The sequence below is a fragment of the Rosa chinensis genome, chromosome 1, assembly GCF_002994745.2.
Source record: "Rosa chinensis cultivar Old Blush chromosome 1, RchiOBHm-V2, whole genome shotgun sequence".
NCBI classification, from domain to species: Eukaryota; Viridiplantae; Streptophyta; class Magnoliopsida; order Rosales; family Rosaceae; genus Rosa; species Rosa chinensis.
In genome coordinates this window covers 20,589,722-20,603,498 of record NC_037088.1, presented here as the reverse complement: position 1 = coordinate 20,603,498, position 13,777 = coordinate 20,589,722, and the positions used below count along the sequence as shown (strand labels likewise).

At 37.8% G+C, this 13,777-nt stretch overlaps 2 protein-coding genes across 3 annotated transcripts; one reads left to right on the top strand and one right to left on the bottom strand.

Moving 5' to 3' along the window:
- Nucleotides 1-211: 211 nt before the first annotated feature.
- Nucleotides 212-8,637, bottom strand: LOC112189861 (flowering time control protein FPA). The gene is made up of 6 exons (XM_024329238.2): nucleotides 8,038-8,637; nucleotides 5,288-5,545; nucleotides 4,523-4,615; nucleotides 3,672-4,312; nucleotides 1,860-3,180; nucleotides 212-505 (listed from the first exon to the last, which is right to left on the bottom strand). The coding sequence occupies exons 1-5, from the start codon at nucleotides 8,317-8,319 to the stop codon at nucleotides 1,872-1,874; spliced, it is 2,583 nt and encodes an 860-aa protein (XP_024185006.1). The 5' UTR covers nucleotides 8,320-8,637; the 3' UTR covers nucleotides 212-505; nucleotides 1,860-1,871.
- Nucleotides 8,638-8,808: 171 nt separating this feature from the next.
- LOC112182820 lies at nucleotides 8,809-13,195 on the top strand. 2 transcript variants are annotated; one of them, XM_040513122.1, is made up of 9 exons: nucleotides 8,809-8,881; nucleotides 9,478-9,535; nucleotides 9,865-10,016; nucleotides 10,601-10,713; nucleotides 10,878-10,956; nucleotides 11,749-11,777; nucleotides 12,268-12,361; nucleotides 12,552-12,641; nucleotides 12,761-13,195. In XM_040513122.1, the coding sequence occupies exons 3-9, from the start codon at nucleotides 9,873-9,875 to the stop codon at nucleotides 12,908-12,910; spliced, it is 699 nt and encodes a 232-aa protein (XP_040369056.1). In that variant the 5' UTR covers nucleotides 8,809-8,881; nucleotides 9,478-9,535; nucleotides 9,865-9,872; the 3' UTR covers nucleotides 12,911-13,195. The 2 variants fall into 2 exon arrangements, with proteins under 2 accessions (XP_040369056.1, XP_024177133.1); XM_024321365.2 differs by lacking the exon at nucleotides 8,809-8,881 and adding an exon at nucleotides 8,888-9,245.
- The last annotated feature ends 582 nt before the right edge of the window (nucleotides 13,196-13,777 follow it).

Here is a 13,777-nt window from a genome sequence, read left to right as displayed (position 1 = left end):
ATCGACCAACTAAAGTAAAGTTTTTTAAAATAGATTGAAATAAGTGTAGAATGAATCATAGTGGACTGACTAAATTGATTTTTTTTCTTTTCTAAATTAAAAAGCCAATTGGCACGCAAGGAGAAATAAATGGGGCAAAAAAAAAACCTATGAAAAAGAAATTTCAATGTACATTTCACTTTGTCATTATAATTTAAAATGAAAAGATCTACACTTCAATACGCCATTTCGATTATGAGACGGGATGTGAACATGACGGCACTCGTAAAAAAGAAACCAAGAGCCTGTTATACACGCAGATTCCGAAGGGAAAATGGTTGATTTTCTCGTAAAAAAAAAAACTAAGAGCTTGTTATACACGCAGATTCCGAAGGGAAAACGGTTGATTTTCTCGCAGGCAAAGAGGTCCCTCCTCGAGCCTACCGCCGGAGCATGGATCGCATTGCTTGATTGCAAGCAATGATCCTTTTGGTGATACTACTGAGCGCGGAAGTCCGTCCATTTTCTGAAAAGCAAAGGGGCGCTCCAAAATTTAGTCCAAGTACCCATTAATTAGTTATAAAAATAAAAAATAAAAAAAAGAGTTAAAGCGTAATTCATGTATCTATTGTCAAAATTACTTTTGATTTGCCAAAATGGTGCGGCTCAAAATTGTTTATCTACGAGTGCACTACAAAGTACAAACATCACCTGCTCATTGAATAAGCGAGTAGAGATCGTTTGGTATGTATTTTAATATGTACGGGTTATCAATATCAACTTTTACATTGTGGTCAACAGAAACTAATTTCTTTAAATAATATTATAGATAAAAGCACAAAATGCTTACATTAAAAGAATCCAGTTTGATTGTAGATCAAATGCAAAGCAAGAAAAGAAAAATGTCCCAGCAGCTAATAGGGTTGTTGTATATCTCATATTTTGCTCTCAGCCAAAAAAAAAAAAATCTCATATTTTGCAGGTGGACAAATAGATTGACGAGGAAAGGCAGAAAGATTCATGGTCTGATATGTAAAAAAGATGTGGGAAGAAATACAAGGGATGCTTTCTTTATTTAGCAGATCGAGCGGCCAATTAAGATTACAAGTCAAAAATGATCAATCAACTCTTATAGCTAAAATGTTAAAGAATAGGATACAACACATACGATTGATCCATCAAAGATTAATTACATAAGTCAAAACTCAAAACACTTCAATCATTTTGCTTTTTTTCCTTTTTTAATCTGAACTAAAATCATATTTCAGTTGATAGATGCATCCAAGAAAATATATACAAAAGCTGCACTAATTTACTTCAACCATACCAGAACCACCAAAATAACATTTGAATTGTACCTAGTGTTTCTAAAAGTAATGATAGATACATATATCTAGACGAACAGACAATTCACAAAAACACTCTCGGAGAAACTCAAATAATCAAAAAATATTGCAAGAAACCAGAACTAGGATTCCACAATCAAATTGCTGAGCAGGGACGCTTGCAGCAAGACTATGCTATGCAACCAAAACTCCCACCACATTAATATGTCATTGAAACAAGCAAAAAGATTAGCTAACCAACCATACTCTTATCACCATAAGAACAAACACATTCCTTCAAGAGTCAAAACAAAAACAAATAACTGGGCACATATGCTAACAGCAAGCCTATGCTATAGCTTGATCTCCTAGGAAATATACTGTGCTAAACCCTAAGCCTATGATATTTAACACAAAGCAAAAATGAGCACAACATACAAAGAAAAGAAACAAGCACCGTAATAGATTAGCCAACTAACCATAATTTCAAAATATGTATTTTTCTATACAAGTAACACATTCATGCATTCAATAGTATATGTTATAGAGGAATACCTATACGGAGTATCATTGTTGACTTCCAGACCCTTTGCTCGCTTGACCACCCAATTGCTGCTGTTGTTGTTGCTGCTGTAATTGGAGAAGAAGGTTAGCAGCGAATTGAAGTGTGGACTGATAGCGATGATTTTTGTCCGCCTCACCCTCTGAGGTACTCTGACCAGCACCCAGAAGTGCAGAATGAAGCTGCTGCATCTGATTTGGGTATTCTGAGTTAACTTTATTAGCCCCTAATGGCACAAAGGTCTGATCAGACTGCAAATTACCACCAGAAGAGGTCATATAACTACTGACAGGCAGAGCTTCAGCCAAATAATTTGGATGACTAGGAAGCGAGGATCCAGTAATCTGTCCACCTTGAGAAGGTACCATAAAATTACTCAAGGGCCTAGAAGAACTTGCAGCCTGTGGCAGAGGCAGACTGACAGAAGAAGAATCTGGCATTTGGGTGGTACCAAGCACCAGTGGACCAGAGTGGTAACTTGATGTGTTTGAACCGGATGGATAAGTAGGCTGGTACTGTGGAAGACTTTGTTCTTGTGGATTGAACTGACTACCTAACTGTTGCAATGCATGACCGGTGTGATCAGAAATTTGTTGATCTTGTTTCCATCCAGGAAATGAGGGCCTAACTGCTGATCTTGTTTCCCATGCCGATAGCTTCGAACTTTCTGGCAAAGACGGCTGTGCATTTCCAGGCAGTAAAGTCGCCAGAGAGCCAATAAGTTCAGGTGTTAATAATGGAACTCCAGCCTGTGATACTGCAGCACTATTACTATATTTAGAGGAATAATCTTGGGTTACTGACTGCACCATAGAAGAATCGCTAGTAGGTGGAAACAGTGATTTTGAAGAAAGCTTTGAGTCCTCACTTGAAACCCTGTTATAATATTCCATAGGAAAACCATGTTCATCCTTCGATGGAATGGTATACTCAGCATGTATAGGAGGAATCTGCTGTTTATCTATATATTGTGAAGATTCAATGGGTAGATGTGATGGTTGCTGAATGGAAGCAGCACTAGGAACTTGTTGTGGAAACTTGAGAACCACACCATAAAGACGTTCAGGGCCAGCAACTTTCAAAACAGTCTTCAAGAAGTCTGAAGGAGGTACTAAAAACAATGTCATCCCATCATCAAACTTTGCAACACCAGCACGGTTTTTCGCACCTAGATAATGAAGGAATTCAGTGTAGGAAGCAAAATCATCTTCACTGTCTGGCAAGAAGAACATAATGTCGAATGCAATGGCCTCAGCAAAGTGTTTTGTCAGCATATCCAATCCAGTTCTAGCTGAACAATTAACAATTTCAGGACTGCAAAACAGAAAACAAAAACATTATAGCCATACTTGACACATGCTCTGATCAGCTTGCACACACCAGATTATTCATCATGCTAATACAAAGATTGTGAGAACTAGTTGAATTTGACAAAGTTGAATACCAAACCAAAAAAACATAGCACAAGAAAAGATTGAGTAGTTCAAAATCATATAACCAGGAAACAGGGACCTGATAACAGAAATGCGGATGTGTAATGTCTCTACCTCAAGTAAAGAAATCATGTTATTTGCTTACTTGAGTGCTTTTCTAGTTGTATCATGGGGCCAGCAGGAAAGTTTTGGGAAGGGTAATAAATTAATACAAAGCGTAGTGGAGAAAGTAATAGCTAGCTTGCCTCATGTACTAAGCAGAAACAAACCAAAAAGAGATGCTATCTGTCACCTCCAACAAGATAACACAATGGAAAACAGACAAAAGGAAGGAGATACCAATAATAAAAAGGAAAAAGGCTGTATACTCACATCTCAATTCTTATCCCTTTGCCTACAGGGACACAACGAGCACGACAAATGGGTGTTCCACCCTTGGCAATAATGCCACGCCAGATGTAATCATCATCAGGAGGCCTAGGACCTCCAACTATGCCCCTGACACCAGGTGGACTAAGGCGGCTCTTCTTGGAACTGCCATCTTGATAATAAAGCAGATCATCAAATCTACCAGGAGGCAGAGGACCTAAAGGCCTCATTGGAACGTCATTTGGTCCAAGAAAGTTACCACTTGGACTTTGTGGTAGAGCTCCAGGCCCTAAGTTGCTCATTGAATGTTCATTAAATAGATGCATATCAGGTCTAGGAGTAGACCATTTGCCTCCTCCCGGTTGGTATGGGCCAGCTGGTGGCAGATCACTGGTTGAAAACATAATTGTGATCCGAGGATCATTGAAAAGCCTGCCTTGCAAACCCTCCTTGGCACGCCGAGCTTCGTCTACGCTCCTGAATTCGACAAATGAGTAGTGCCTTGAAGGAAAACTTTTAATCCTCTCAATCTCACCAAACAAAATCATGGCATTGTGGAGCATTTGTTCGTCAATTTGGACAGAAGGAGGGTACCCAACCCACAGAACTGAGCTACTGGGTTGGCCAGAAATTTGAGAATAAGGCTGCAACATGAATTGATACAAATACATATTAAGAAATTATCACAAAAGTGTAACCACAAAACCATAAACGATTACAGGTAAGACGTCTGTCACATAATCACCTAACAAATAATTCTCATGGAGAAGCTTCAAGCATAGACAATAAACATAGTATAAGCTTATCTAGTAGAAAACAACACACTTTCAGCAGCTTATTAAGGAAGTATTCACCTGTTTTCTTTTATGACCAGAATGAGAATCAGCAGCAGGCCCCATGATACCTCTGCCAAGAAACTGTCCATCTCGGTAGTCAGGCAACTGTTCCTGTTCAAATGACCGAAGGGAAAGACAAACTCATTACAAATTGATAAGAAATGGAAAAGAAATTAGTATTTATCTATTCTCAATATATTAGCTTATAAGCAATTGAAGCATTGAATAGAGCTGTTCCAATACACATGCATATACATATATTCAACTCCTCCAAATTCACATTGAAATATGCCCTTTACAGAATGATTTGTTGAAAAGGACACAAGTTCTATGTCTCTCAACAGCAAAGATGGTGTATTTGCATTTGACATTCAACTTTTATCTAGATAAGCACGCTTATGTTCACGTGAGTCCAGTCGTAAGTAGTTAATCAATGTTAAGTTCCTTCGCAAAAATGTACAACCACTCCAAAACATACACTCAATCCTTCAAAGTAGACAAGGTTTTCTTTTATATGTTCAAATAATTTTCATATATGTCTTCACCCAACAAAATTAAGAAACAAGAAGAAGCCTCTTAAGCCTAGTGTCAGCTCCAGTTAACACTTCGACAGACAACCTATAACATACTCCTATCAATTTTTCAACATAAGATAAGATGTCTACTTTTTCTTTTCTACAAAACACAAGATGGATGTCTCTTCTGTAATGAGTATTGTAACAGAAATGATTATAATCATATATATAAATACGAATCATGCTAGACACTAAATAATAAGCCTACCCTTCTTGCGGTCGAAGGTTGTGATCGAAGAAAATCCACATGTATCTGCATCTGGTCACCACCCAATCGCTTCCCATTCATATTTCTCATTGCTTCAGAAGCATCCTCCAATCTACAATATTCAAGACATGCAGTATTCCGGTCTCTAAGGAACTTGAAGTCCTCCAATTTTCCAAACTTGAGAAATTCTTCTTCTAATTCTTCCTTCGACACAGATGGGCTAATTCCACCTACCCATAGCTTCTTGGATGGTTTTGCCTGAAATTAAAGACATAGTTACTTTGTACGGAAGAACCAAAAGTTTAAGATCCTGGCCAAGAATGTGTGTGAAAGGCGGGAAAGATAGGTGCAAAGCATTATTAATACTTCCAGATAGATAGCAGAAACAATATACAGAAGCATGAAAAATTGAGCGAGTACTTAAAAAAAATCTTAATCTGTATAATAGATGGCATTGCTAATACTCGCAAACTTAGCAGAGGGAGAAAACACATGTATTACAATTATATGCCTTCTCCTTAAGATTAACCTAGACCTATAATGAGGAATGGTAACCAATTGGCTAAATGGTTTCCAATTTGAATAACTTTTTGCATCATAATCTTTGAGAGCGAGGGACTGATGGGTGGTTTTGGTTGTTTTTGAGGATGGTTGCACTCTTTCTAAGGTGACGTTAACTTTAGCGGAGAAAGCTCGCTTCTCTTTTTGATATGGCGTGCAAAAGAAGTAACTGGGATGTCCATGCTGTTACCTCACGTTACTATTTTGCAAAGAATAAAATGGTCAAATTGTTTTACACACGTGCATAGATAAGTCACAATAGAATGTATACAAACTGAGAAGCTATTTGTGTTTTTTAAGATAACATCAGCATTGGTAGAGTAAATGGAGCCACGTATTGTGGAATGGGTTCTGGAGCTACAACCTCCCTCCTTGAAATGTGTTTCTCATGACTTGGAAGGCAAAACAGAAGTAAACTTCTGCTGCAGTGGTAAACCCTTAAGCTTAAGACCCCACAATGACCACATACAGTAGATTGCTGGTGCAAATAAATGCAGCTAGCCGGAATGAAGATTAGCAAAAGAGTAACAATGTGATCAGTGGCAGCAAATTGTGCAATCTGTAAGCATGCATTCGAACATGCAGCAGATATACATCAAAGGAATACAGGTCAAACTCATCCAGATATCTAATCCAGATTGTGTCTTCTGTCCAACATGAATGAAATCTAAAATTATCCCCATAAAATTAAATTAAATGGCGCGTAGATAACCAGATGCCAAAATCAATCTTAGAATCTCCCGATCATCATGCAGTAAATACAATTTTCCCTTCCTATCCCTTTGCAAGGAAATCGATTTCTTCCCCATGTCCTTCCAGTTAGAAGATGAAAATACAAGTAACAAAAAATAAAATAAAATTTGTAGTCTTTTTATTTTCATCATGACTATCCAAACCAAACAAAGTTTTCTGCCATGATATCCCCCTCCCAGATGCGTTATATGAGTGATTTGTTTAGGAACTATCTGTTTGTTGCAAGAGATAGAATGGAGATGCTTTAGTCCTTATGCAGTTGATGAACACAGAGCGGTTTGGTTCAAGAATATTTGTTCTCCATTTTGAGCTCGAGACCTTGGGACTTAACATAACATACCCCATCTTGTTTCTTGCATTATTAGGTAGCGTAGTCAAGCTATATCATATCTGAATCATAAAATCGACAAACTTTGATTATGTTGGATATGGAGGTTACCTATTTATTAACATACTAGGTAATAAAATTGTAGAATTTTCAGATCCTTTTGTGTTGTGTATGGACCTTAAATGTTGAGATATGATTATGCCAGATTGGTGGTGTGTACAAGTTAAGCTGAGGTATAAGAGAAACACGCCTTGCTTGTAGACACTCACTCACATTGGTGACTGACAAGTTTGTGATTAAGTCTATTAAATGTTTTGTCCAGTAGTATATTGATCATCAGACGTTACCAACAGGCTAGCTGCTACCATCTACATACTACACACGAAGCACATCAGATTAAGCAAGGAAGCTTTGTTTTGAGAAGTTTACTGTCATTGTTTCCGCCTAAAACGGTCTAAAACACCTTCAGACTCTCATTCATATCGGACTATGACTGGTTGTGTGAGTAGAAGGGAGGGACCCTTGGTCGTTTGACAATGCGAGGTTGGCAATTTTTGGGACAGGTTAAGAGTTTTGACCCTGACGAACGTCTCTCTATCGATTTAACATATTTGGTAATTTGGCTTCGTGTTAAAGGCTTGTTCCCCTAAAGATATTTGCATATCGTTTGCTTGAACAGAATTAAACGAAAACTTCAATCATACGAAAATGATCATCTTTGGATAAATCATCCAAACCAAGGCACGAATTAGATTACGAAACCGAAACGGAGGAAATTAATTTGACGCATTCTCTAATCTAAACACGAACTATTTGGATCGAAAAGGACAGGGTCGCGAATCCTTGTCTAATAATTCCTAAACCTCCTAAAACTCGAAGTCGTGTAGTGTTGAACGCAAACAGAAAAGTGAAAAATTAGTTAAAACAGAGAAGATAATTGATGAATTAGGCACAATTGGATTTTGTAATCACAAAGACCCAAACTTATTTGTTCCACAAATTCACACAAGGAATTATGATATACAGAAATAACAATACTATTAATAATATGTGGAAGAGAAAAAGAAAAAGGAGGAGAAGAAGGAGAAGCAGAAAGATCAATACGAACCGGTCGAGCAAATTCGATCTTAATGGGTTGTCCCCGCACAGGAGTGCCTTGCAGAGCCTCCTTGGCCGCCGCAGCCTCCTCCTTGCGTTTGAACAACACGAACGCGTAGCTGCGCGTCGAGTATGACGTCACGCCGTCCAACGCACCATATTGGGAGAACAGGTCATACAGATCCGAGTCGGTGACGTCCCTCTCGATGTTCCCAACCCACAGATTGTTCGACGCCGCTCTTCCTTCGTCCCCGCCGCCTTGCTTCCCCGGTTTCGCCGCCGCCGGCGCCATCTCTGCCACTCCAATTGGATTCGATTGCTGGCTTAGGGTTAGGGTTGGATTTGAAGATTTTAGAAAATAGTTGAAATCGAAAACCCGAGATTTTGCTCTACGTCGTCCCCGAAACCGATCGATGAATCAAGACCAAGCGAAGATAATCTCACTCTGTGTTGCTAATGGCCGAGTTCGAAAACAGAACCAGAGAGCTGTGGAGGAGAAGAAGAAGAAGAAGGGGAGCTTCTCTTTCTTTCGTCCGGTGTTATCCACTGGACCAAAACAAAGAGCTCTCGCTTTTTAACCCTTTTATATTTTTTCTTTTTGCTCCTTTTCCTTTTTTCGTAGGAATACTGCTACCTCCCGAATATACATATTTATTTATTATGACTTTTTTACTTGAATAGGAACATTACACATGTCCGATCATCTGAAACAAATGCCACATGTACAACAATTGTGAAGGTTAAGAGAGTCCGCAGGGGTATTTTGGGCTTTTGTCTAAATTTTGATGGGTACGTATCAAACACTTTTTCCGTGAACCACCGAGACCCACACCCTTACTCGAAATCCATAGCAGGTAATCAATTCTATGTTTTCTTTTTGCGATTTTCAATCTTCTTTTGGTTGCAAATTAGGGTTATATAGAGACTGGGAGGCTCTCAATGCTCTAAGCTCTTCGCATAAAGAGTAATTCGGCATCTGTAATTACTAATGAGAAACAGTAGGAGAACCAGTATTCCTTTGTAAAGAAATCGGAGAAGGATTTGGAGGAGAGAAACGAATTTCGAATTTGAAATTCTCACGAGGAATCAACGGAGCTTACGTCCTCTTCTTTTCGTTTCTAAGTGATTTACAGTGCTTCATTGCATTCTTGGCTTTTAGTTTTATATGAAATAGGATCGATGAGAATAATTCAGTAGCTATTGGAAGCACAGAAAAAGGTGAGTTGCACATAGCTTGGTGTGGTATCTTTTCTTGACATCATAACTCTCATCTTCTACTTTTTGGTTATTCTTGTCAAATTGTTCCCAGTGCCATCTGCAAGCTGGGATGGATCTTGTTTATCTCTACTTCTTTCAAGTATCATTACTTTTATTGCAAATTATTTGTTCGTTTTGGGCGGAAGGCTGCAATTATAGTTACTTTTTGTTCCTTCTGTGACTCGACTTGCAGCAAAAACCTTCGTTTGAGCTATCTGGAAAACTTGCTGCAGAAACCAATAGATTCAGGGGTAAGTCCTAATTTCTTTGTTTTTGAAACAAATTGTTAATTTTCTTCGTATATTATTTTGTTTTTTGTCAATGTTTGTGTGACAAACTCTCGAAAGGTTTACATAGTCAATATAACATAACTGCATCATTTAAATTAAGAAACTAGATCACAAACATGAAAACCAAATAGTCTTAGTTACTCAAACTCCTAATTACAAGATTTCTCTCTCTGTTCACAACCCCCCTGTCATGCTGGTCTGTTGCTTAACGGAAACAATTTTTGAAAAATGATTTTATCCTTCTTATGTAATAAGAGTGTTTTTAACCATAATAACAATTTAATCTGCAGGGTTCCTGATGGATTCTGAAGCAGAAGCTCTTGAGGAGAAGCTGACGTCTTTGTTTGGTCAGCTCCGAGCTGAGTGTGCTATTCTTGAAAGAGTGGTCTACAAGAACAAGAACCAGCATAGACGTTCCTCGTACTTCCAGTACCTAATGAAGGTCCACAACTTCTACACCTTGTTTACAATTGTGAAATTTTTATGTAGAACTTTCCATTGAAAATTAAGAAGCAAAGAGGACAAACAGGTTGCCAACAACTAGATACAATCTCTTATAGATAAGAAAAGACTTGCAGAACAACTAGTTAATAAAAGAGGCGAAGGCATCCAGTGCCAAATAAGTTGAAACTAAAAGCTGTGAGAGCAGTTATGGGAAGGCCTTTTTGCCAAATTTGATCGTCTCTGAGCGAATGACCATGATTTTCCAAACCGTATTAGAATGAGTTACATTTCAAACTTAGCTGTCTTTGTAGTTTGCATCACCGTTTCCAGATATACGATAAGGAGAATTGTGGATTTTTTTTCACACCTTATTTATCTGTTCTAATTTCTAAGCTTATTCCTCTGTTGTTTGGTAGCTGAGAAAATTGATGGAACAGAAAGGAAGAAAAGATTTCGATATACATTAATTAAGCCAAATGGCAGAAATTGGATATAATTTGAGGTTGCTATGCTGATTACAATCAGTCTTAAGTTTTACCTTTTTTCTTTAATTTTTTATATGTTTGTATGTATGTAAGTCAGGTAAGGAGGGATTTGAGGCTTTTACAATCAACTAAGTTGGAGGAGATTTTGGGCTGCTGTTTCCAAAGTATCACTGGAAAGAGACCCAAGCAAAAGGTGCATCTATTAGAAAGGTAAGAAACGAAATTGGGATTCTCATCACATGGGTCGTATATCGATAAAGCTGTTTTTTTTTTCCAGTGGGAAAACTTCAGTTGAGTGCTTGATAGGGTTGGAAGTTTCTGCAGCTTGATCACATAGTTAATATTTAGTCACTTGTCAAACCCTTTTGTCACAGTTTGAAGAGAAGAAAATGTGAAAGTGGAAAATATAATTTCATGGAACGACTTCTGGGAGCTGCACATCTTTTATCACAGGTGTTTCTTGCTTTATCATATGAACTTAGTTTTGTCCTCTTTAATTGCACTTCTAGTATGGTTAACATTGTATTATTCATGTAAGTAACGTTAACTGCTCTCTGTTTGATACAACTGCTGCAACCTTTCAGGCTTCTAATCTGCACTTGCAGAGTAATTGAATGTTCTTTCACCATTATAATTGACCTGAATGGTAATTTGGTGTTCATTAGCAGTTAACTATGAACTGATAATGTGAACTAGGGGCATATTTCATGTTTACTCTAATATCCCTTTGACCTGAAGAAATATGTATAAAGTGAAAAGCCAAAGATACCTTAGAACAAGGGAACATGTGTAAATTTATTGACACTCTTTCTAAGCCAATGAACTCCATACTTCATGAGTATCCAAATGAGTGTCCAAAGAAGTGTCTGACATGAGTGAATTCAAGTGCATGGTCCTTAACTTCTTATGTTGTGGAATGTATCCTACAAATCATGTGTTAAATTATTAGTTGGAGAATGCTGTAAATTGAGTTCTGTAACATGGCTAACTCGAATAAGTGTGTTTTCTTTCATTACCATATGCGGTGATAGTAGTCATGGGAGAAGTCTTTATAATGAAACTAGTCCACTAATTATAATTTTCTTCAGCTCTGAATCCAAAACATAGTTTTGTCACGAATTAGGCCTCCGTGGAACTTAATCCTACAATGATTCTATAGTTGTAGCGTGCACATTCTAGAATGGTCCAGCATGGAAATATTTTAATTATTCTGAAGTGTTAAAATGTGTTTTGTATGTGTTGCAGATGGTTGAACCAATGTTGAAGGCTGCTATGTATCCTTTTCTTATTGGTTACATATAGTAAATGTATAGTATTATCATATGGAAGAGAAGATTTGAAAGTTGATGGACTGGGTTGATTAATGTGGCTATCCAACAGACTATAAAGATTTCCATATATTTTCAAGCCATCCAAATCTCATGTGTGACATAAGTTTCACATTACCAGTCTTGTCTATTTTATTCACCTGGTAGTCTTGGAATAAAAATCTTACATCTGAAGACCACAGCTCTTCAGAAGACTTTAAGAATTTTAAATGATTTAGTTTGTGATGTAGTATTTTTTTTACTTTTACAATTTTTTTTTTTTTTTTGCAGCATGATTGTTTTTAACTTTGCCAAAGGCTTACTATGCTATCTTCCACTGATTGGGAAACTTTCAAAAACAGGCCTATGCTGTTTCTATAATACATTAATACTTGGGTCTTCTAGCATGAATTGACATATGCATTATGTGGGCTTGTTACCCTTGACTTTTCTACAGTCAGATATCTGCATTGCTGGCTCGATCTTTTTTCATGGGATTCTCTTTGACTATCTTAGCTTTACTTGCACGACTTCGAGTTTTGGTTCAACAGGTTTTTCCATGACCCTTTTCCAATATGTATAAAGATAATAATGTGCAGAGTATAAATCAAGCCTAGTGGGTAATTTGTGACATATAAGCTTGTCTGATCATTTCTTACTGTTAAGTGCTGCACTCCATTTATGATTCCGGAATCCCGGAACTGATCTGCTGACTTCTCTTTTATGTCTTATATTCGACAGATTCTGCTTGATGTTGTTTCAGTATTCAACATGGTTTCTTCTCTCTCCCAAAAGAAGCAATCAGTTAAAATAAATCAAGAAGGAGTTGAGGTCAGCCCTTCTTTAGTTTTGGAAATTATGCTCATTGCAATTTTGTCCTAGATACCTTTTAGCTTTTTATTTGTCATTATTATTTTAAATGTTTTTTTTTTCCTGCACATTTATTACAGGTCTTAAGGGAGTTTTACCCTACACAAGAGGATTTTATCACTCTGGAGTGCGTGTGGAAATCTGATAAATTTGACTTGCTTGAGAGGACACAAAAGAGCCAGATTGCAGTGTCAGGGCACACTTCTGCGGCGGGTAGGTTTGTGTTTTGATGACATTGGAGGGCAGGCTGCGAATTGTCCTAAAGAATATCAAAAGGTGTCTTTTCCCACTGTTCTACAGTATAGATTGTAGGTGGTGTATTCCATGCACCTACAGTGTGTTGGGATCAGGCCCATACCTAGCCCAATTAACACCGAAGCCCATTAATTTATTTAAGTACCTCTAGACAACTTCTGAGTAGATAGTTCACACGTCTCCACCTTGTTGTGAGGGACGTTCCTATATGTATGCTACTGCCCATTTTCAGCCATCTATCAAAGAATGAATTCAGTTTATATTTCCTTGCTTTCCTTTTGCTTTAATCGTAGAGCTCACCATCTGGTATCAGAGCAACCGATGCGTGGCATGTAAGATATAATTTGTGTCAAAACATGAAAACAGAACCTCATATAGCAACTCAAATAATTAAATCATCAAGAACAATAATGACAGAGTCTGCATATTCTGTTACGTCCCGAACCTAGGAATTACGATTTACTTTCGTGTTGGACGGTAATTGTTAAATATTTTCAATTTTGAACCGTTATGGATATTTTAGTGGCCCTAAAAGTTGACTTTTTATTCGGGTCAAAATTTGAGAAAATGTTCTTCACGAAAGTTGTAGGGGACGTTAAACCGAGCGCGTGCATATGTGGTTCGTAAGAATCGGACTTCGTATGCGAGAGTTATGACCGAAATTGTAAAGTTACTGTTCACGGTAATTTTTGATTAAAATAGAAAGTTACCTAGGGTAGGTTTCCATTTCCGGAAACCCACCCTTCCCCTTTCTCTCTCCTCCCCCCCCCGAGCTCTCTCTTCCTCCGGTTCGGCGATTTTCTTTCCTCTTCCGATTGCCGGCGATTCCGGCCACCCCAAGG